Below are 22397 nucleotides of genomic sequence, written 5' to 3'. Positions count from 1 at the left end.
TTCCGTAGAAGGCTCACTGTTAGCTTGCCTGTGATTGCCCACTGATTCTTTGCAGAATGAATGATTATTTTTGAAGTTAACTGAAAAGATCCTGAGGTCAGTGGGTTTTTCGGATTATTATTAATGTCTTTAACTGTGTATGTTAAAATAGCATGAAGATGTTTGGTGTTGCAGTTGAGATCCCTGCACCTGTCTAGGTTGGATAACAGGTCCCAGCATCTGGAACCATTTTCCTGCTGTTGCAGACCCTGGGAGGTGATGGGATAGTTTACAGGTGGGGAGTGTCCTGAAAGTGGGTGGGTAAGGCCTGAAGAATCATCTCTTCTGGCTTTGCCAAGGCAGCTGCAGGTGGGACACTAAATTCACTAAATCTTTACTAGGCCAGTTTATAAGTTGGTAGTTTTCTATGGCCTGCAAGTGATGTCATAAATATCCAAATGGCCCTTGGCAGAAAAATGGTTCCTGACATACATGAGAGACCTAGACTGAGTTCTGGTTTACTGCTCGTGTACCAGCTGATGGCTACTGATGGTTCTTACTAATTCCTGCTTTTTAGTGATGTAAACCCTGGAAGGCAGCAGACGATGACCCTCATGCTTGCCTAGGGTCTTGCGAGTGTCTGAGGAATGGGCCAGGAAATGGACAGTCTGTCACTCTCACAATATCTGTCAAATAAATTTTTTTTTAAGTTTTTTTTTTTTTTTTTTTTTTTTACTGGCAAGGAATATTTATAGAGGAGATACAGAGAGAAATCTTCTGTCCACTGGTTCACTCCCCAAGTGTCTGCAATACCTGGAACTGAGCCAATCTGGAGCTAGTAGCCAGAGCTGCTTCCATGTCTCCCATGTGGGTGCAGGGTCCCAAGGCTTTGGGCCATCTTCTACTACTTTCCCAGGCAACAAGCATTGGAGCTGGATGGGAAGTGGGGCCATCAGGACAGGAACCTGTGCCCATATGGGATCCCAGTGTATGCAAAACTTTAGCCATTAGACTATCGCTCCGGGCCCAAAATTCTGAAAACAAATAGAAGGAGAACAGAGGTAATTTGTTTCTGCTTTTCTGGCATCCAGCTCCTGCTCCATCCAACAGTGTTCAGATGTAAAACATTTTCCTGAGGGCAGGATATTCTGGACTAGGTTTGCTTCCCTGGTGAACACTGATAGCTGGCACACAGCCTTCTCTGTGTGTCTGGCACGTGGCCAGGGGCACCTTTTTTTTTTTTAAAGATTTATTCATTTTATTACAACCAGATATATACAGAGGAGGAGAGACAGAGAGGAAGATCTTCCGTCCGATGATTCACTCCCCAAGTGAGCGCAAGGGCCGGGAACCTGGATGGGAAGTGGAACTGCCGGGATTAGAACCAGCGCCTGTATGGGATCCCGGGGCTTTCAAGGCGAGGACTTTAGCCGCTAGGCCACACCGACAGGCCCAAGGGGGCACCTTTTGTTTGGGACATATAGTCTCCTTGATAGTTCTGAGCTAGTTCTGAAGCTGCCCACATGTTTCGTGAGAATGGTATAAATCGATTTTAGGGGCATGTATTTTCTTGGAGCTTCTGGCTTGTTCATGTTCTTGAGTTTGATCACATTTAATCTTCATTTTTTTTTTTAAGATTTATTTTATTTTTATTACAAAGTCAGATATACTGAGAGGAGGAGAGATAGAGAGAGGAAGTGGAGCTGCCGGGATTAGAACCAGCGGCCATATGGGATCAAGGCGAGGACCTTAGCCAGTAGGCCATGCTGCCAAGCCTTATCTTCATTTTTAATACTGAAGTGAAAGTTATTTCACTATTTGAGAACTACAGTGAGAAGTGTGTTTTAAATTTAATTATTTTTATTTGAAAGGTTTAGAAGAGAGAGAAAGAATGAGTTTTCTATCTGCTGATTCACTCCCCAAATGTCTGCAATAGCTGGGGCTGGACCAGGTCAAAGTCAGAAGGCAGAAGCCAGGAACTCGGTACTTGATCCATCTTCCACTCTCTGCTCTCCTGGGGTACACGGTAGCAGGAAGCTGGATCAGAACTTGGTTGCAGGGATTTGAAATGGGCTGTAGGTCTCCAAACCTCACATTAGTGCTTTTGTCCACAAAGGCCCACCTCTTTAGGTGTCATTAAGGTGCTTAGCAAGGAAGTAAGGAAGAGGAAACATAATTTTCAGATTTTTTTCTTTGTTGCGTTTTAAGCTTGGCGGCTATGGTCAGTTTCTTGCTCTTGGGAGTTTTGTGACAGGCCAGCCGAGGGACAGGTCCTCAGCGCCAGGGGAGGTGGATTTCACTCTGGGCTCCATTCCTTGCTGACTGTGGGTGCCTGTTACCTCCCCTCCCTGAGCCCTACTTTTCCTGTTCTGTGGTATGGTGATGCTAATGGCTACCTTATAGGGTCATTGTCAAGACTGAAAGGGAAAGCATGTGAAGAGCCTAGCAACCAAGGAAACACTGAATACCTTCCTCTCTCCCTTTCCACTTCTCTTTTAAATGTCTGTTAGTGAATGCTTTTATACAAGAGATTCAGGCTAAGCTCTTACACATTTTATTTATTTATTAATTTTTAAAAAAGATTTATCCATTTTTATTACAAAGTCAGATATACAAAGAGGAGGAGAGACAGAGAGGAAGATCTTCCGTCCAATGATTCACTCCCCAAGTGAGCACAACGGCCGGTGCTGTGCCAATCCAAAGCCGGGAGCCAGGAACCTCTTCCAGGTCTACCCACGTGGGTGCAGGGTCCCAAGGCTTTGGGCTGTCTTCGACTGCTTTCCCAGGCCATAAGCAGGGAGCTGGATGGGAAATGGAGCTGCCAGGATTAGAACCGGCGCCCATATGGGATCCCGGGGCGTTTAAGGTGAGGACTTTAGCCGCAAGGACTTTAGCCGCCGGGCCCAGATTTTATTTTAATCATTTAATTTTTAACATGTGAAGCTAGTAAGTATAGATTCCCACTTCCACTTGAGGATTTTAGACTGAATCAAAATTGAATGGTGGAAGAGGAAAATCAATGTCTAATTTTAGGATAGGAAGGTGCTGGTGAAAAGGAGGCCATTGTTTCTGCATTTGACTTGAAACTGTCTATTAAGTCAGGCTTCCCACATTAAAGCCTTACACTTCTGGTACTAAGTCTGTCCTCCTGGAAATGGTTTAGGGCGCAGCCACAGGCTGAGCATTTGGGGATTTGGGAAGAGCAGAGCAGTGCTTGGGTACTTACTGAGCTGTGAGGTGACTGGCCATGTTATGAAGTACAGCATTTTTTGCGGGAAGAGAGCTACCCGATTTCAGGGGCTACTGCACGCCGATCCGAAGCCAGGAACCAGGAACCTCTTCCAGGTCTCCCACACGAGTGCAGGGTCCCAAAGCATTGGGCCGTCCTCGACTGCTTTCCAAAGCCACAAACAGGGAGCTGGATGGGAAATGGAGCTGCCGAGATTAGAACCGGCGCCCATATGGGATCCCGGTGCGCTCAAGGTGAGGACTTTAGCTGCTAGGCCACGCTGCCAGGCCCTGGGTCTGTGTTTTTCACATGGGTGGGAAGAACCTAGAACTTGAGTCATCACCTGCCACCTCACAGGGTGTGCATTGGCGAGAACTGGAGTCAGGAACGGGGTGGAGCTGTGACTTGAACCCAGACACTCAAACATGTGACCCCCCCCCCCATTTTCCCTTTTAAGTTTGAAAGGTGGAGATACAGAGAGGGAAGGAGAAACATAGAAAGAAAGATCACTAATCTGCTTATTCACTCCCCAAAGGGCTGCACCAGCTGGAGCTGGGCTGGTTGGCAGAGGAGCAGGGGCCCATGTGGGATGCCTTTGCCCAGTTGGAAGCTTAGCCTGGAACACAACAGCATCGGCCCAGGCTTTTCCCCTTCTCCCTGCCACTCTCCCAAATGTGACCCCCCTAACTGTTGCACCAAATTCCTGTCCCTATATTGTTTTTTTTAAAACAAAATTTGGGACAGTGTTGTATAGGCTGCTGCTCGTGATACCAACATCCTGTATGAGTGCCACTTTGTGTCCTGGCTGCTCCACTTTAATCCAGCTCCCTGCTAACGGCCTGGGAAAGCAGCGACAGATGGCCCAAGTGCTTGGTCCCCTACCACCCACATGGGAGACCTGGATGAAGCTTCTGGCTTCACCTTGGCCCAATTCTGGCTGTTGTAGCCATCTGGAAAGTGAACAAAGATGTGAAAAGTATCTGTGTCTTCCTCTGTCTAATTCTTTTGAATAAATGAATACATTTAAAAAAAATGGTTCAGTGTTGTGCGCAATAGCAGGTAAACCACTGCTTGTGATGGCAGCATCCCATATGGGTGCTGCTTTGAGCCCTAGCTGCTCCATTTCTTTTTTTCTATATTTCTTATTTTATTTTTGGTGATGCTTATGTATCATCTTAAGGTGGCTGCTTAAGGTAGGAGGGGTTGAGGAATAGGAGAAAGTAGATGAGACAGTTGTTTCCAAGAGAATGGGAGAGGGCTGCTACCAGCAACCCAACTGCATCAGTACGCAAGGATGAGAGACAGCCACTCATTATCATCCTAGGGTTCTCAGTGTGGACTGGCTGCTCCATTTCTATTTTGTTTTATTTATTTTTATAGGAAAGGCAGATTTACAGAGAGAAGAAGATTCAAAAATAAAGCTCTCCCATGCGCTGTTCATTCCCCAAGCAGCTGCAATGCCCAGAGCCAAGTTGATCCGAAGCCAGGAGCCTGGAGGCTCCTCCGGGTCTCTCACATGGATGCAGAGTGCCAAGGCTTTGGATCGTCCCCTGCTGCTTTCCAAGGCCACAAGTAGGGAACTGGATGGGAATTGGAGTAGCTGGGATACAAACCAGTGACCATAGGGGATGCTGGTGCATGCAAGGTGAGGGTTTAGCCACTAGGCTATCTTGGCGGGCCCAATTGCTCCATTTCTAATCCAACTTCCTGTTGATGTACCTGGGAAAGCAGGAGAAAATGGACCAGGAATCCTCCACCTGCAATTGCCAGGATTCCATGTAGGCACTAGTTTGTGTTCTGAGTGCTTCTCTTCCCATCCAGTTCCCTCCCTGTTTGTGGTGTAGGAAAGCACTGGAGGACAGCTCAAAGCCTTGGGACTCTACTTCCCTGTGGGAGACCCAGAAGAAGCTCCTGGCTCCTGGCTTTGATCTACTCTGCTCTGGCCATTGTGAACTAGTGAATGGAAGATCTTTGTCTTGCTCCTTCTCTGTAAAGATGTGTTTCCAATAAAAATGTTAAAAAGGAAAAAAATGGGGGGACGTGAAGTTGGGCCCCTCTCATTCATGTAGGAGATCCAGAAGAAGCTTCTGGCTCTTGGCTTTGGACCTGCGCGGCTCTGGCCATTGTGGTCATTTGCAGGGTGAACCAGCAGGTAGAAGATATCTTTCTCTCTCTCTCTAAACTCTGCCTTTCAAATAAATGAATAAGTAAATCTCTCTTTTTTTTAAGTGGTGCTGAGCTCAGAGCACTGTGTTCTGCCTTCCGTCTCTGTGGCCTAATATCTGGCCTCCTGACCTCTCATTAATAAAAGAAAAAAAGAGCGGCAGGAGTACGTTGTAGTGGTTGACACTGCTTGGGATAGCCACATTCCATTTCAGAGTCAAGTCCTGACTCCACTGAGGATTCCAGCTTCCTACCCATGTATACCTTAAAGGCAGCAGGTGATGGCTTATGGTTCTGATCCCTGCCACCCACAGAGAAAGTTCCTGGCTCCTTATTGAAGCCTGATTCAGGGCTGGCTGGCAGGAGCATTTGAGGAGTGAGCCAGCACATTTCAAATCAAATAAGTGAATTTTTAAAATGTTTTTAGAGTAAAGGGTTATATCTAGCCCTTTTATTTCCCCACTGTTTCAAGACTGTGTCATTTTAGGGGAAGATTACCTCTGAGATCCTGGGGCCCTGGTTCTGAGTGTCCCTGAGGACAAGCTGTAGATCTTCATGGATACTGCTGACCGGCCTTGGAGCCCCTGACTCTGAATCACAGCTCCCGCGGGAGGAGGGAAGCAGATCTCGCACTCCTTCGGCAGTCTGGGGGAGTCTGGTCACAGCAGTTGGAGAGATTTGCCAAGATCAGGAACATGACCTGTCCCTTTTTTTCTAGCCTCCTTTACCTCATTCCATATGTAGTGTGAATTCATATTTATAGTCAGTAGTGTGGATTTATAGCTGTTTTTTACGGAGTGAGTCTAACACTGGTTAGCCCCTTTTCAATAGTCTTTGAGCCTGTGCAGCAGTGGCATTCTTTAAATCTTCCACTGTGCTCTCTGGCCAGCTCGGCAAACTGAGCTTGCTTCCAGGCTTTCTCCAGTGCCTCATCACCCAAGAGACTATGATGGCCAGAGCTGAGCCCATCCAAAGACAGGAGCTAGGAGGTTCCTCCAAGTCTCCGACGTGGGTGCAGGGTCTCAAGGCTTTGAGCCATCCTCCACTGCTTTCTTGGCCATAGCAGGGAGCTGGATGGGAAGCGGACAGTCAGGATATGAACCGATGTCCATATGGGATGCCAGTGCTCATAACGGGAGGATTAGTCAGTTGAGTCATTGCGCTGGGCCATAACGTGAAGCTTGTTAACTGTTTTTTGGTCCTTTTCCCTTTCCTCATTGTTATGATCTGTTCTTGAGTAAGCAGTGGTTAACAGGATTTTTTTGAGTGTTCCAAAGATAAGTTAATGTTACAAAGGTGTTGTGTGGGATTGTAATGCTGGAACCTTACATGTGTGCCAGTTTAAGTCTTTACTGTTTCACTTCTGAGCCAACTCCCTGCTAATGACCTGGAAAATTAGTGGAAGATGGCCCAAGTGCTTGGTTTCCCCCCACTCATGTTGGAGACCCAAATGGATTCCTGGCTCTTGGTTTTGACTTGGTCCAGTTCCAACTGTTGCATCCATCTAGAGAGTGAGCCAGATGCAAGGTCTCTCTTGTCTCAGTGTATGTGTTTCTCTCCCTCTCTGAGTTTTGAGTGAATAGCAAAATATTAAGAAAGAAGACAGTTCAACACTAGAAGGCCCTCTGTGTGTGACAGGAACAACAGGGACCAGGGCCATGCAGCACTACACAGATTGTAACAGGCATAATGACAACCAGTTATGATTAGCAGTCATTGTGCCCCTGGGGGCGCATGACAGACTGCAGATCTGGTCACATGGTAGTCAGCTGTGAGAGCCTTTCTTGGGCCATCAGAAATGGCTGTGTGTTCTGAAGACCTTCCTCTACATGTACAAAGCTATAGCCTCTTTTTTTTCCCACGAATTTTGTGAGACCTTAGTAGGCATACACAGGAAAGAGAATGTTGAGGAAAGAGGAAATGAAATCTGGAGTATCCCTGCAGAGGACACCTGGTACAAGTGCAGAGGATGGAGGATGGAACGAACAAGTCAGCTACACCAACCACGTGCTGGCAGTGAGAATCTGGGCAAGCAGAGACTCCAGAGTGGACCGTGTCAGCCAGTGGATTCTGGAGAGAGTTTATCATGCTTGGAATGGCGAGATTGGCAGCAATTCAGAACTGTTGAACTATCGAAACCACTTGAGCAGCCCTCGGAGCATGCCACATATTGGGGACCCTGGGATGGTTGGGATGCCGGGTGGGGCTTCTCCCTTTATCTCCTCCTTCCCCCAGATACAGGAAGAAAAAAAAATTTGGAAAAAATGTGGAAAGAAAAAAGAATGTGGAAATAATGGTCTTACCTTGACCTTTTGTACCTTAATCAATTATGTAAAGATCATCAAAATATAATAATAAATCCAGCTCCCTGCTGCTGCATCTGGAAAAGCAGTGAAGAATGCCTCAAGTCCTTGGGCCGCTGCACCCACATGGGCGATAGAAGAAACTCCTGGCTTCAGGTGGGCTCAGCTGAGCTCCAGCCTCTTCTCTGTAATTGTAGCTTTCAAGTAAAAGAAATTAAGAACTGTGAAAAGAAAAAAATGATTAATTTGAAAGAAAAGGAGATCTTTCATCTACTGGTTCACTACCCAAATGCCTGCAAGAATCAGTTCTGTCCCGGGTACTCATGTGGGTCTCCTTAGTTGGGAGCATGGATTCTAGCACAGAGGCCATCATCTGCTGCTTTCCCAGGTGCATTAGCGGGAAACGGGATCCGAAGCGGAACAGCTAGATTCAAGCTGATACTCCTTCATGGGATGCCAGTGTCATCACTGTGCCGCAACACCGGCTGCTGTGTCCAGCTCTTGATGTTGCAGTGTTGTTCGACAAAATCCATAATCGCCTCCTGTATTTGACAAATGTTTAACCACTGTTATTTGCTTACTTCACAGGAAAGATACTTGAATTCCTTTTCATAATAGTCAAGCATTCTTTTCCAGTGAAAGGTTCTAATTCCTTTCATTCTTAGGAACTTAAAGAATCAAGACTGATTTATTAACATAAAAGCTCATGCTGCCTGAATGTGACTGAGGAATACATGTGAACTCGACCAGTCATTTCTGCTAAGCAGAGGGATTTCTTAGGAGATTAGTCACAAACTAGCTGATGAATGAATTTGGTGGCTAGTAGTGTTTTGGGCTGAAAACTGTCATCCTAGCTTTTCTCTTGGCAAGCAAGAGAGAGGCCAGGGCCATGGAGGGCAGACCTTTAGGGTGATGACAGCGTTGACTAAGTTGTGTCTGCCATATGGGCCACTGTTGCTGTACAGTACTGCTCATAGGAGGTTAGGTAACTCAAAAGTCTTTCCCCATTGCATTACCTGCACGTCTGCCAGTTTGAATTTCTTAGTATCGAGATAACTTGAATTCACTACCCTGAATTGCATTGTCAAATGGAGTACCTGCATACCGTGTGTGTGGTGCCGCCTAGACTGAAGAATCTTTGAATTTGCAGCATATTTTTTTGTTTTGTTTTTCTTTTCTTTTTAAAGATTTATTTATCTGTTTTTTTTTTATTGGCGAGTCAGATTTACAGAGAGAAGAAGATAGAGAAAGCTCTTCCATCTGCTGGTTCACCCCCCAAGTGGCCGCAACGGCAGGAGCTGTGCCAATCCGAAGCCAAGAGCTTCCTCTAGGTCTCATACGGTGCAGGGTCCCAAGACTTTGGGCCGTCCTTGACTGCTTTCTCAGGCCAGAAGCAGAGAGCTGGATGGGAAGTGGGGCTGTCGGGATATGAACCAGTACCACTGGGATGCAAATCAGCACCCATATGGGATCCCAGCGTGTGCAAGGCGAGGACTTCAGCTGCTAGATTATGGTCCCGGACCCCCTATTTTGTTTCTTTAATTGGGGATAGTGATAGTGGAATTCTGGCAGGAATTCAGGGGAAGAGGCAGGCACCATGATCCACCCCTGCAAATGCCACATCAGGTGGGTGCACTACAGCCCTCTGATCTGAACTAACCTTTCAAGTTCTCCTGCCACCTCCAGCTGTTCAGTTGAAACTTCTACTCCCCTAGTTTACTGACCATCTTTAACACTTGCAGTGAAACAAATGGTTCAAATATGTTTGCACTCATGTGCTGGGAGATTGATTATTCAAGTGTTAGGCTGACTACAGGCATTATATTATTCCACCTATGTCCTTTAACCTTTAAAGAGGCACATCTCTAATGTTTTCTTTTCTTTTTTTTAAAGATTTATTTATTTTTATTACAAAGTTAGATATACAGAGAGGAGGAGAGACAGATAGGAAGATCTTCCGTCTGATGATTCACTCCCCAAGCAACCACAATGGCCAGTGCTGTGCCAATCCGAAGCCGGGAACCTCTTCTGGGTCTCCCACATGGGTGCAGGATCGCATAGCCCTGGGCCATCCTCCACTTCCCTTCCAGGCCACAAGCAGGGAACTGGATGGGAAGCCGCGGGGATTAGAACCTGCGCCCATACGGGATCCTGGCGCGTTCAAGGTGAGGACTTTAGCCGCCAGGCCACGCCGTCGGGCCCTCTAATGTTTTCTTTTTTTTTTTTTTAATATATTTTTTAAAGATTTATTTATTTATTTTTATTGCAAAGTCAGATATACAGAGAGGAGGAGAGACAGAGAGGAAGATTTTCCTTTAAATGATTTACTCCCCAAGTGAGAGCAATGGCCGGTGCTATGGCGATCCAAAGCTGGGAACCAGGAACATCTTCCAGGTCTCCTACACGGGTGCAGGGTCCCAAAGCTTTGGGCCATCCTCGACTGCTTTCCCAGGCCATAAGCAGGGAGCTGGATGGGAAGTGAGCTGCTGGGATTAGAACCGGCGCCCATATAGGATCCCGGGGCGTTCAAGGCAAGGATTTTAGCTGCTAGGCTATGCCGCTGGACCCCTGAAAATTTTGAACAAAGGCATGTGGGGTTGGGCAGAACTTAGGGAGGAGGTTGGCCCTGGCGCCTACAATCAGGAAGCAGCCCTGTCTGGTTTGAAAGGTCCTAATTTTGTTATCTGAATAACACTGATTCTGATATGAATATAAGTGTGAGTGTGTGTGTGTATCCCCCCAAATTATGATTCTTTTTCTTTTGTGAAGTGACATGTTTTAATAAAGTGATCATTTTCTGTAATCTGGGAAGTGGATCTGTGCAGGGCTGTAGCTGTGATTCAGGCCAGTCTGTATAGACCAGAGCTGAGCCTTAGTCTCCTCTGTATTTCCATGCCTTTAAACGCTCTTACTATAAAATGCTGTCTTTAGTTCAGCGGCAGGAGGGACTTGTCCTTCGTGTTACTGTGGCTGGGAAGGGTTTGCATTGCATGGTTTTCGGGAACTCATTCAAAGTTTTGTGAGGTCAAATGTAGTAAAGATGTGGGACTCAATTTTTCTAGTGCAAGTAAACTTTTTTATTTATTAAGTCTTCTAGGGCCGACCTAATGTTTTGATTTATCTTTACACTGTTTAAAGTACCTTGCAGGGTTCCTGAAGCCCCCATATAGAAAACTTGCTGATGCCGGGTTGTACAACATGGGCTGTGAGCTCTCTAGGAATCGGGCAGAAGTACTGTGGAGTATCTGTCTGTGGGGTGCTGACAGTGAGCCCCAGCCTTAGGGTGTTTATAATAATTGTGCTGGGAAAACCAGAACAGGTATGACTGGGAAAGCCTAGTGCAAAATGGGTATGTGTGTGTGAGAGAGAGAAAGAGCGCTGTCCCAGATTTTGAAGTCTGTGATTATAGGATAGCTTTTTATATTAATGTTTGTGTAAATTGTAAATATAGTTTGGTTATGAAATTATAAAGGTAAATGAAATATAATTTATGGTGTGACCTCTATTAGTGATTTCCAGTTTATAAAAGTAAACACCAGTTTTGTTATAATTCATATTTAAGATTTGTTGAAATACCAAGTTACAGAGAGAGAGATCTTCAGTGCGGAGTGCCTTGCTTGGAGCCCTGGTGACTTCCCAGCCTCAGCCTGCTTGACACTGTGGCTGCAACCCTCTCAGCTGCTTTTTGGCAGTCCAGGTTCTGAGACGTGCTAGACCTGGTGCCTCACGCCTGTTTCTTCCTGTAATGTCTGTACTGGTTGATTTGGGTGAGAAGGTGTCACTTTCCTGAGCTCTCTTGCTGCTTCTCTTGTCCTGATTGATTGTTGACTGCCTCAGCCTGTGTATTTCCACATCCTGGGAGAACACCCGCTGTGGTGTCTCCTGCAGTCACCCATGAACTCCATGAGAACAGGTCGGCTCTGCTTGCTCCACAATTGTGTTGGCAGTTTCTGGCATGACACAGGCTGATTAGTCAAAGTTCAGTAAACAGATGTCGAGTGTATTGAGTGACTGGGCGTAAGGACCCCTTCAGCATTCATAGTGACGTGTGTGTGAGCCTCAGCAGCTGAACTGGTTCTCATTGGGTGTTTTGTGTTTTCCTGGAGAGATGTGGACTGCGTTTCAGTGGAAAGAGGAACCTCTGCAGACTCAACCTTCAGGTTAGGGTGGCACTCTGGTCTCCCAGTTTATGGTTGAGGAGAGCTAAACCAGAAGACCTAAACCAGAAGTGATACCAGTGGGTGGGTGACTGTCAGGAGAAACTGGAGGCTCACAGCCAAGCCAAAGGCTTTCCTATTCTCCCTTACTCTTTCCTTGAAACATTGTCAAGAGTTCATGTTCATTTAACCCAGTAATCCCTGCTTGCAAGGGTGTAGGATACATTTCAGTAAATTATATAGTTGAAGGATTTGTCTTTATTTATTTACTTATTGGAAAATCAGATATGCAGAAAGGAAAGACAGGAAGATCTTCTGATGATTCACTCCCCAAGCAGCCGCAATGCTAGGAGTTGGGCCAATCTGAAGCCAGGAGCCCGGAGCCTCTTCCAGTCTCCCATGTGGGTGCAGGGTACCAAGGCTTTGGGCTGAAACTGGATGGGAAGCATGGCCAGCAGAACCTGAACCGGCGCCCATATAGGATCCCAGTGCATGCAAGGCAAGGACTCTAGCTGTTAGGTTACTGCACTGGGCCCAGGATTTGTCTTTATTATTTTTTTTAAGATTTATTTACTTATTTTAAAATTGAAGTTACAGAAAGAGAGGGAGATTTTCTGGTTCACTATCCAGAAGGTTGCCACGGCCAGGGACCAAATCAAAGCCAGGAGCTTTACTTGAGTCTCACACTTGGGTGGTGGGTATCCAAACACTTGAGCTCTCTTCCGCTGCTTTTCTCAGGCAGACCACCAGCAGGGAGGTGAATTAGAAAGTAAAGCAGGGTGCTGAGCAGTAGCCTAGCGGCTAAAGTCCTCTCCTTGAACGGGCCCCGGGATCCCATATTGGCACTGGTTCTAGTCCTGGCAGCTCCACTTCCCATCCAGCTCCCTGCTTATGGCCTGGGAAAGCAGTCGAGGACAGCCCAAAGCTTTGGGACCCTGCACCTGCATGGGAGACCTGGAAGAAGTTTCTGGCTCCTGGCTTTGGATTGGTGCAGTACTGGCTGTTGCATTCACTTGGGGAGTGAATCATTTGACGGAAGATCTTCCTCTCTGTCTCTCCTCCTCTCTGTATATCTGACTTTGCAATAAAAATAAAATAAATCTTTAAAAAAAAGAAAGTAGAGCAGCTGGGGCACAGTCAGTACACATGTCAAGTGCTGACGTCACAGGCAGTGGCTTTACCCGGTGTTCTGCAGTGCTGGCCCTGATTATTTTGTTTTTGACATGCCTTACACAGGTCTTCATTAAAAAATGGCTTTAATTAAAAAAAAGTCTAGGAGTTCAGTAGTTTCATTTCTTGGTAAAAGAAGATTGCTAAAGAACTATTAAAACTTTATTCTAAGTGAAACTGCATGACTAAGTAGTTGAAAACAGACTTAGCAGGTTTGAACAGTCTTACATATTTTTTTTTCTTCCCTTAACCTGTTGCTGATAAGAAAACTGGGTCATCAGTACAGAAAGTATTTCAAAACATGCAGGGATTAATTTTTTGAGTTGCTGATTCACTCATTTCTGTAAAAGTTCTGCAGTTGGCCTGAGGACACTGGGGATTAACTTGGCTGTTTGAGTCGTGTTCTGCTCTTTGAGACAGAATTCAGCTGTTGGTCCAGGTCTCCTATGATGCACTTCAGGGCGATGCTGCAGCCGCCACGGGATGTCACATAGTCCTCCCATGTTCTCTGGGGCAGGTGGTGCCTGGGTGTCGGTGCAAAGACGGCCTCTTGAGCAGCCCTTCAGAACCCTGAGGATGGAGAGAGCTGATGGGGGTTATGCAGATGCTGTGAGAAGCAGGAAGTTGGGAGATGAGAGGAACTACAAGGGTCATCCTTGCACATTATCTCTAATTAAATATGTGTGTTTATATTATTTACATATATTTATATTGTTTATACATATATTTGGCATTAAGAGAGATAATACCTAAAACCAAGTGCACATGTTACTAATTTTTAAACATTTTAAAATATTATCTCAGACTTACAAAAAAAGGGAACTGTATTCTCAAAATAGCAAGACTTCTAGAATGTCATTACTGCTTATTTTAAGTGAGTTATAGGTGCCATCATGGCATTTTTTAGTTATTCAGGAGCTTTTTAAAAATGTAGGCGTGGGAGAATTAGCTTTAGGATCTAGTTTTTAGAATGTGTGTGGCTGTTTTGCTGTTCGTATTGCACTCATTTCATTTCTTGACAGACGATTTCAGCAGTGAGTTTCATAGCTTCAAAGTCATCAATAAGGCTTATGATCAATTATAGTAGTCCACAGTTTCTGTTTGTGAGAACTTTCCAGAACATAAAATACAAAAGTAGGAGTTTTTCCTTAGAAAGGTTAACAAAGTGTAAAACATCTTCATTATCTCCTGTGCTGGAAAAACCGTCCCTGATGTCCACATTTCCAGGCTTTTACATGTGTTCTTCAGTGCTTTTCTTCTGAGATAGTTGAGCACATACACCTCCGGCTCACCCCTAAAGGTTTTCAACCAAGAGACGTGCTTCCTTGGACACATCTGGTTCTTCCTGTTGTTTGTTTCAATATGGTTGAATGCTCATAGCCAGTTTCTGGGTTTTGATTTTTTTCATTTTTTAAAATTCTGATAAAGTACAGGCAAAAGGTAATTTCATATATATAAGAATTATGCAAACTGGTCAAATGAACCCATGGGCTGTGGGGCAAACCCCCATGACAGAGCCTGAGGGTCGTTGACTGATTCCCTTTGTTGACCTGTTTGGATGATGCCAATGTAGGATAGGAAAAATGTGAGAGTTCATGGGAGTCAGAAGTTGAACTGCCCTGTACTTTGATTGTGTATCAGAACTTTGTTTGAAAGGAGTCATTTTATTTTTTAGTTTGTTATTTGAGAGGCAGAAAGGGCGAGACAGAAGTCTTCTGTTTGCTGGTTCACTGCACACCAACTTGGACCAAGCCAGGCTGAAGCCAGGAGCCCAGAAATTAATCTGAGTGGCCCCCGTGGGAAGCAGGAACTTGAGCACTTGAACCATTCACTTGCCACCTCCTGTGGTGCTCATTAGCAGGAAAGCAGAATCCAAAGTAGAGCCAGTACTCACACCCAAGCGGTTGAGTATCAGTTGCCAGTGTCCCATGCAATGTCTTAAGTGTTGCAGCAAATGCCTGTTTGTTTTGAATGGGTCACACAATGTCTGGACTGAAAAATGAGAAGCCTGGAAAGGAAGCGTTCTGGAACCTTCTCCAACATGTCAGTTAGAGATTATTTGCATTTTCTTTCTTTTTTTTTTTTTTTCTCATAGAAACATCTTAAAGCTAAGTGATATTGGGCTATTGAATTGAAACCAAATGCACTTACACTTGGTCCACCTCATTGCTGGCATTTTAGCCATTACCTGGATGAATCATGGGAGGAAACGACTTGGAGGTCAGAAGGATGTTGGGGACCACGTCCTCTTCCCCTGGGGAGCTCAGCATCTGCTGAGCGCTGGAGCCGTGACTTGGTGTCCTAGAATGGGCTGGCCAATGGGCTGAGCAGGGTTTTGCTAGTAGGGTTTTTCCTGTATGTCTTCCTAGCAGGATGTGTTTCCTTTCGTATGAACTATAGAAGTACATCTGCGGCGACCTTTAAACAGATACCTTCTCAACAAACAGGAAAATGTCAGTTTTTTTTTTTTTAATGAAATTGATTGAAGTCAACAAAATAAAGAAAATGTAGCAACATTTACTCAGGTGTTCTGAGTGTTTTATCTTACCTGGTGCCATTACAGTATAAACATCTTACCTACATTTTTTTTTTCCTCCTAACACTCAGCATATTTCTTGTGTAACCTTTGAAATAAATGGCCTGTATTAACTCATTTTTCATGATCTGTGGAGAATTGGTTCTAGAACACTGGTTACCAAAATCATGATTTGCTCAGATCTTTAATATAAAATGGTGGGGTTTTTGAATGTAACCTTCCCATATACTTTAAATCCCCTCTGGATTACTTACAGCATCTGATACAGTGTAAATGCTGTGTGAAAAGTTACAGTGTATCATTTCTAGAATAATGACAGAAAAAGGTCTGTGGGTACAAAGTTCAGATACAAGTTTTTTGTTGCCTTTTTTCAGTCCCCTGGTTGGTTGGAGGCATGCATACAGAACCCACTAATACAGGGTGCTGATTCTATAACTTGAGTGGGCAGTGCTGCAGGAAGCAAACCATTGCACTCTGCTACAGGCTGAGGTTATCAGTTGACTGTAAGAGGAAAATTTATTGTCATTTCCACAAACCTTTTTCTGATGCAAAATAAGTCCTTAAATCATAGAAGTAGACCTTAATATTTGCTAGTTGTTTTAGGCTGGGTATTTACTCAGTATGTGCAGGAAATTTTTTTTTAAAAGATTTTCTGTATGTTTTTATTGGAAAGGCAGATGTACATAGAGGAGAAGAGACAGAGAGGAAGATCTTCCGTCCGATGATTAACTCCCCAAGTGAGCACAACGGACGGCGCTGCGCCGATCCGAAGCCAGGAGCCTGGAGCCTCTTCCAGATGTCTCACACAAAGAAGCTTTGGGCCGTCCTCGACTGCCTTCCCAGGCCACAAGCAGGGAGCTGGATGGGAAGCAGGGCTGCCAGGATTAGAACCGGCCCCCATATGGGATCCTGATGCATTCAAGGCAAGGACTTCAACCGTTAGGCTACGTGCCAGGCCTGAATAATTTTTTTTTTTTTAAAGATTTATTTGCTTTTATTTGAAAGATAGATTTATCAAGATGAGACAGAATAAGTGTGAGATTTTTTTTTCCATCCATTGATTCACTCCTCAGATAGCTGCAACAGCAAGGGCTGAGCCAGTCTGAGAGCCTCTTTTGAGTTTCACGTGGTTGCAGGGTCCCAAGGACTTGGGACATCTTCTTCTCATTTCCCAGGTACATTAGTGGGAAACTGGATTGGAACTGAAACAACCAAGACTTGAACCATTTCCCGTATGGGATGCTGGGACTGCAAGCTGAGGCTGAACCTGTTATGCCACAGTCCTGTCCCCAAGAACTGATATTCTTCAAATGTTCGACAGACTTCAGTGGTGACGGCATCTGGAACTGTGATTTCTTTGTCAGGTGTTGCATTAAATTATAATTTTATGTGTCATTGTCTTCGTTTTCTACATGAAGAAACAGAGGTTCCAAGAGATTAAGGTGTTAGCCAGCAAGTGACAGAGCTGGAGGTGGAATCCAGATTATTTTATGACAATAAAGAGAATGATAAATGTTTTGTCACTTGCGGAGTGATTAGGTTTTTGTTCGGCTACCCAAGGTGCTGTAGCATTCTAATCCCTGCCACCATCCCCATCACTAACTGTTGATTTAGTGATCCCTTGAGCTTTGTATTGGATGCATTGTATCCTTTCCCAGATAGAGGATTTCGCACAGAGCCTGCCCTCCTGAACACTGGCTGGGGCAGCTACAGCTTTGAGACTGGCTCTGCAGCCTCTTCTCTCCATTGCCCATCTCTTTTGTGTGCTTGGAGGGCCGGAGACACTCTGCAGGAAAGCAGCTGTGCCACATGTGGGCAGCTGAACACAGGTCAGGTTTGACCTTGAATGGGAGTGAGTCACACTGTCCCTCAAGCTCCACTTCAGCATGTCTGACTCAGCATAGCATTGTGAAAATGCTGAGCTTTCTCACTCCGTACTCTAAAGCTACCCTTCTGCTCTGATTTTAGCAAAAGAATCTCCATATCTTTGTATCCAGATGTGCTTAGGGTAAAAATGAGTAGTCATTATGCATGGTATAGAAATTACTTTTTATGCTTATTTTTCCTTATTTCTTTATTTTTCTTGGAAAAAAAAAACCTATTTTTATATTGTTTACATAGCTGAGAGGAATTCATGGCCATGTAGGTCTCCAGCAGGGTGGAGAGGATTGGACTATGGAGGAAGGTGTGGGACAAATGTTTCCGTTTTTGTTTCTCTTTTGTCTGTAGGGGAGGGGGGTACCACTCCTTGCCTTCAAGGTACATCAACACCCAGAGATGGCAGACAGTCATTTGATGGTGCCGTAGAGATCCCAGTGTGGGGAAGTTTTCCAAGGGTGTTATTTGAGTGGTTTTGGTAGTTCTGAGATGTCATAGGCTTTTTTGGGCCAGGGTTGAGGAAATATTTCCAGGGTTTATTGACTGACCAGGTTCACCTTAGTGTGTCTACAGGCCCAGGAACGTGATACAAAGCTTGGACAGGAGAGTAGTCCAACTTCTGTTTTCCATCCTCTGATGAGGAACTGCACATTTTCTGTTAGCCTAGATGAGCTGACTGTCATGTCCCCCATCTGCATCTGGGAATGCTGTCCACTGCACAGGCATCAGTCACCTATGAGGCCTAGCCCTGACATACACATGCCAAAGTCGGACCAGATTTATTGTGAGTCATAGGGGACCCCAATTACTGAAGCTCTCGCTGTTCCCTGCCAGGGCCTGCTTTAGCAGGAAGCTGGCATCAGGAACTGGAACACAAAGTCAAACCAAGGTGCTTCAGTATGGGACATGGGTTAAATGTCCATTCACCTTGAAGACTGAGGTGGTGGCCACTGCATGATGCCTGTCTGAGTGGGGGAATTTATGGAGGGCAGTGAGGGTGAGCACTACTCTCTGGGGAGCAAGGAAGAACGGGGGCTGGATGGAGATGGTCAGTGTGTACCTGCTCACACCCATGGCTCACTTGTGATGCTTTGGTGTTTATACTTATATTTCTTCACTGTCATTTTATTAGGATTTCAGCAAGGAGTAGCCGTGAATGCCATTTATTTTTATGTGTTTTGTGAGCTATAGTTTCATGTCCTTTACCTAATTTTAGATAATGTGAATTTGTCAGAATTTTTTGATATGAGAAGTCTGAAGTCTTCAACAAGAGTTTTCCATTTTCCTCCATGTTAGCTTATTCTTGACACACTTGCAGGAGGATGTAGGTGGATTCCAGCTTCTGGATTCCACCTTGTGTTTGTTAAGGGAAGTGATTCCTGAGAGTGACTGGCTGTTCCTTGGCTTTTTGGATGTGCTTTTTGTTTGTTTCCACTACCTTGTGGAGCTGACTTATCTGAGTCGTGCTTGAGCAGGTGCATGCCATTTTGCAAGCGAAGGGTCATGACAAAGTGTGAGAGGACCATTTGCCATCTCCTGCAGCAAATGCTCAGTTGCATGGACCCGCTTGTCAGCTGAAGAGGTCTGCCAGCAGCTGGGCTGAGGAGCACGGACATCCAGTGGCCTGCCAAGTCTGTTGCCTGAGCCCAGCCAGATGCCCTGTCCTTGGAGAGGGGCCGCTTTTGCACATGCCTTGCAAGAGTGCAAGGAGGAGGAGCAGTGGGCCCAGGAACATGACTTAGGGAATCAGAGGAAAGAAATTAGTAATGCCGGGCCCGGTGGTGTGGAGGCTAAAGTCCTCGCCTTGAACGCCCCGGGATCCCATATGGGCGCTGGTTGTAATCACGGCAGCTCCACTTCCCATCCAGCTCCCTGCTTGTGGCCTGGGAAAGCAGTCAAAGACAACCCAATGCTTTGGGACCCTGCACCCGCGTGGGAGACCCGGAAGAGGTTCCTGGTTCCTGGCTCAGGATCGGCGCAGCACCGGCCCGTTGCGGCTCACTTGGGGAGTGAATCATCGGACGGAAGATCTTCCTCTCTGTCTCTCCTCTATGTATATCTGACTTTGTAATAAAAATAAAATAATAAAGAAAAAGAAAAAAAAGAAATTAGTAATGGCTCACCTGGCACAAGTGGACAGGTGGTAGGTAGCCCTCCTCTGTACATGGTGAACTTATTTTTAGTTTGCATTTTGGAAGTTTGGCCATGTCACATTCCCTCTTGGGTTATATGCAGGCTTCTTCTATCCTAACCGACAGGAACAGAATGACCTGCGGTAGCAGGTAGTTGAATTACATTGGGTGCAGTCTAAGACACAACAATCAGATGGTGGTGATACTAAAGCACAGAGCTTTCAGTTCCCTTGTCTGGGACAGCCCAGTGGAATTTGAAGTCTGATAGGAGCCAGGAGGAAGCTCAGGAACCTAGCTCTGTGCCACACCCCATCTCCCTAGATTCCCTGGTTTACTCAGGGAGTACCTGTGGTGAATGATCAACTCCAGTGTGAAACCTCATCATGGTTTCATTTCCCCTCCAGCAGAGTTCCTGAACTTTTCCGTTCTTCTGTCCAACTGTTACTCACACCGGCTCAGTGTCACAGCTTCCTAGCCCAGTGCCTGATTCCTTCCTGCTTTGTCCAGTGTGCTACTGCCATGGCTTACTGTCATCCTAAACCTCACTTGTCTTGGATTACATTGCTTCGCATTTAGATACTTGCTCCTCTTTTCCAAGATGTGGCTGTCGACTCACTCAGCTGCTTTCAATGGACTTTTTCTGTTTCTTAGCACTGTGTCATTTAGCACTGGGCAGTCTGGTCACTGAGCTGCTCCACTTGTTAAGCCCATTTTGGAGGTTGGAAGGCACTGAGGAGAAGGCTGGTTGATTGCCGGTGATTTGAATTCCTTACTGTGCATAGCTGGACTTGGGGAAGCACTCTGGTGAGTGGGCACAGTTCTCATCTGAGTGCCAATGTGTGGGAAAAATGTGGAAAAACTGAAAAATTACCTTGGCAGGCTGAGAAAAAAGCCACAAAATTAGAACTAGTTTGTGGGCTTCATGTCTACCAGGAGACTTTCTAGCTGCTGTTCTCATCTGCCATGGGGCAAGGTTGGAGTGGATTGTCTGTCAGTTCCTGTCAATTCCTGTTCAACCTTGAAAGGCCGGTTCTCTCCTTCATTCGTCGCCTTTGTGTTTCTCTGAAGGTTAAACTTGCTGAGCTGCCCCGGCTCTTGAATTGGGAACCTTTCTCTGTACTGCTTTCCTTGACGCACTCTGCATTTTTCCCTTGGTACGTGCTGCTGAAGGAAATTTGGATTTGCAATTTGGCCACATTTTAGGAGCGCAGACAGAAGGCCAGGCCATTCTGTTTTTCCTCCTTGGAACTTTTCAGTTTGGTGTATAACTCTAACGTGTTTTTCGCTTTCCTTCTGCAGACACAATGAGGCGAGTAGTACGACAGAGCAAGTTTCGGCATGTGTTTGGACAAGCGGTGAAAAATGACCAGTGTTACGATGACATCCGGGTTTCTCGAGTGACCTGGGATAGTTCTTTTTGTGCTGTCAATCCCAGATTTGTTGCCATAATCATAGAAGCGAGTGGAGGTGGAGCCTTCCTTGTGCTGCCTTTGCACAAGGTAAGTGATTTGACCTTCATTCTGTTAGACACCCTCTGGTGATCTCCTTACTCTATCTATCATAGGTTGACAGTTCACTGAGACTCAGGTGTTTGCTGAGACCATTCGACTCTGGAACAGAGGTGAAGTTCCCCATGCCTGACTAACCACCTCAGTTTTTCTCTTAACAGAGAACCATGATACAGAGTGATGCCCTCTGTTCTGGCTATACCCTCTATGGATGAGAAAGAGGATCTGATGCCGTGAACTGGTTGGCAATCATCTACTTCCCATGGAATTCATTCTATGTATATATAAGTGCGTGTGTGTGTGTATGCATTGTGTATTATAAATATATTTCTTTATATATACAAAAGCTTTATTTAATTGAAAGACAGATTTACAGAGAGAGGGTCTTCCCTCCACTGGTTCACTTTTTTTTTCAATAAAGTAATTTTTTTTTTTTAAGATTTATTTTAATTGCGAAGTCAGATATAGAGAGAGGAGGAGAGACAGGAAGATCTTCCGTTCAATAATTCACTCCCCAAGCAGCCGCAATGGCTGGAGCTGCGCTGATCCGAAACCAGGAGCCCAGAACCTCTTACGGGTCTACCACACAGGTACAGGGTCCCAAGACTTTGGGCCATCCTCGACTGCTTTTCCAGACCGCAACCAGGGAGCTGGATGGGAAACGGGGCTGCCAGGATTAGAACTGGCGCCCATATGGGATTGCGATGCATTCAAGGTGAGGATTTTAGCTGCTAGGCCACAGCGCTAGACCCTCACTTTTTTTTAAAATTTATTTTGATTGGAAAATCAGGTTTACAGAGAGGAGGAGAGACAGAGAAGATCTTTCATCCACTGGTTCATTCCTCAAGTGGCTACAATGGCTGGAACTGAGCTGATCTGAAGCCAGGAACCAGGAGCCTCTTCTGGGTCTCCCACGTGGGTGCAGGACTCACAGATCTGGGTTATCCTCTGCTTTCTTTCCAGGCTGCAAGAGATTATTGGATCATGAATGGAACAGCTGGAGTATAAACTGGCGCCCATATGGGGATGCTGGCACCACCGAGTGGTAGATTAGCCTGCTGAACGTAGCACTGGCCCATAAGCAGGTATATTTGTAAATGGGTAGAAAATTTTGATAGTGTTTCCATCTTTTGAAATTATGAGGACCCAGACTTTTTGGTTATTTGAAGAGTAAATGGAAAAAGAGCTCAAGTAAATGCTCCAAAGCAATATAGAATTCTGGATAGTTCTAAATTTTGCCATAGGATTTAAACAGGTTAAAACATGGTAAAGGCTCTTTACTGAGAGTGATTCTGTGTATACTTTAACGTGAGTGAATTTCCTAGTCCTCTTATTTATCCTC

General features: G+C 45.4%; 1 protein-coding gene across 1 annotated transcript in view; it reads left to right on the top strand.

The window, feature by feature from the left end:
* The window catches only part of CORO1C (coronin 1C), a 79934-nt gene that overhangs the window by 6153 nt on the left and 51384 nt on the right, over nucleotides 1–22397 (top strand). The window contains exon 2 of the mRNA XM_058656532.1: nucleotides 20847–21046. Within this exon, the coding sequence (XP_058512515.1) occupies nucleotides 20852–21046 (195 nt within the window). The 5' untranslated portion in view covers nucleotides 20847–20851. The remainder of the gene's footprint in view (nucleotides 1–20846; nucleotides 21047–22397) is intronic.

The sequence above is a fragment of the Ochotona princeps genome, chromosome 29 (assembly GCF_030435755.1).
Source record: "Ochotona princeps isolate mOchPri1 chromosome 29, mOchPri1.hap1, whole genome shotgun sequence".
NCBI classification, from domain to species: Eukaryota; Metazoa; Chordata; class Mammalia; order Lagomorpha; family Ochotonidae; genus Ochotona; species Ochotona princeps.
Note: the sequence above shows the minus strand (reverse complement) of the source record. Positions and strands in the feature narration are given on the sequence as shown.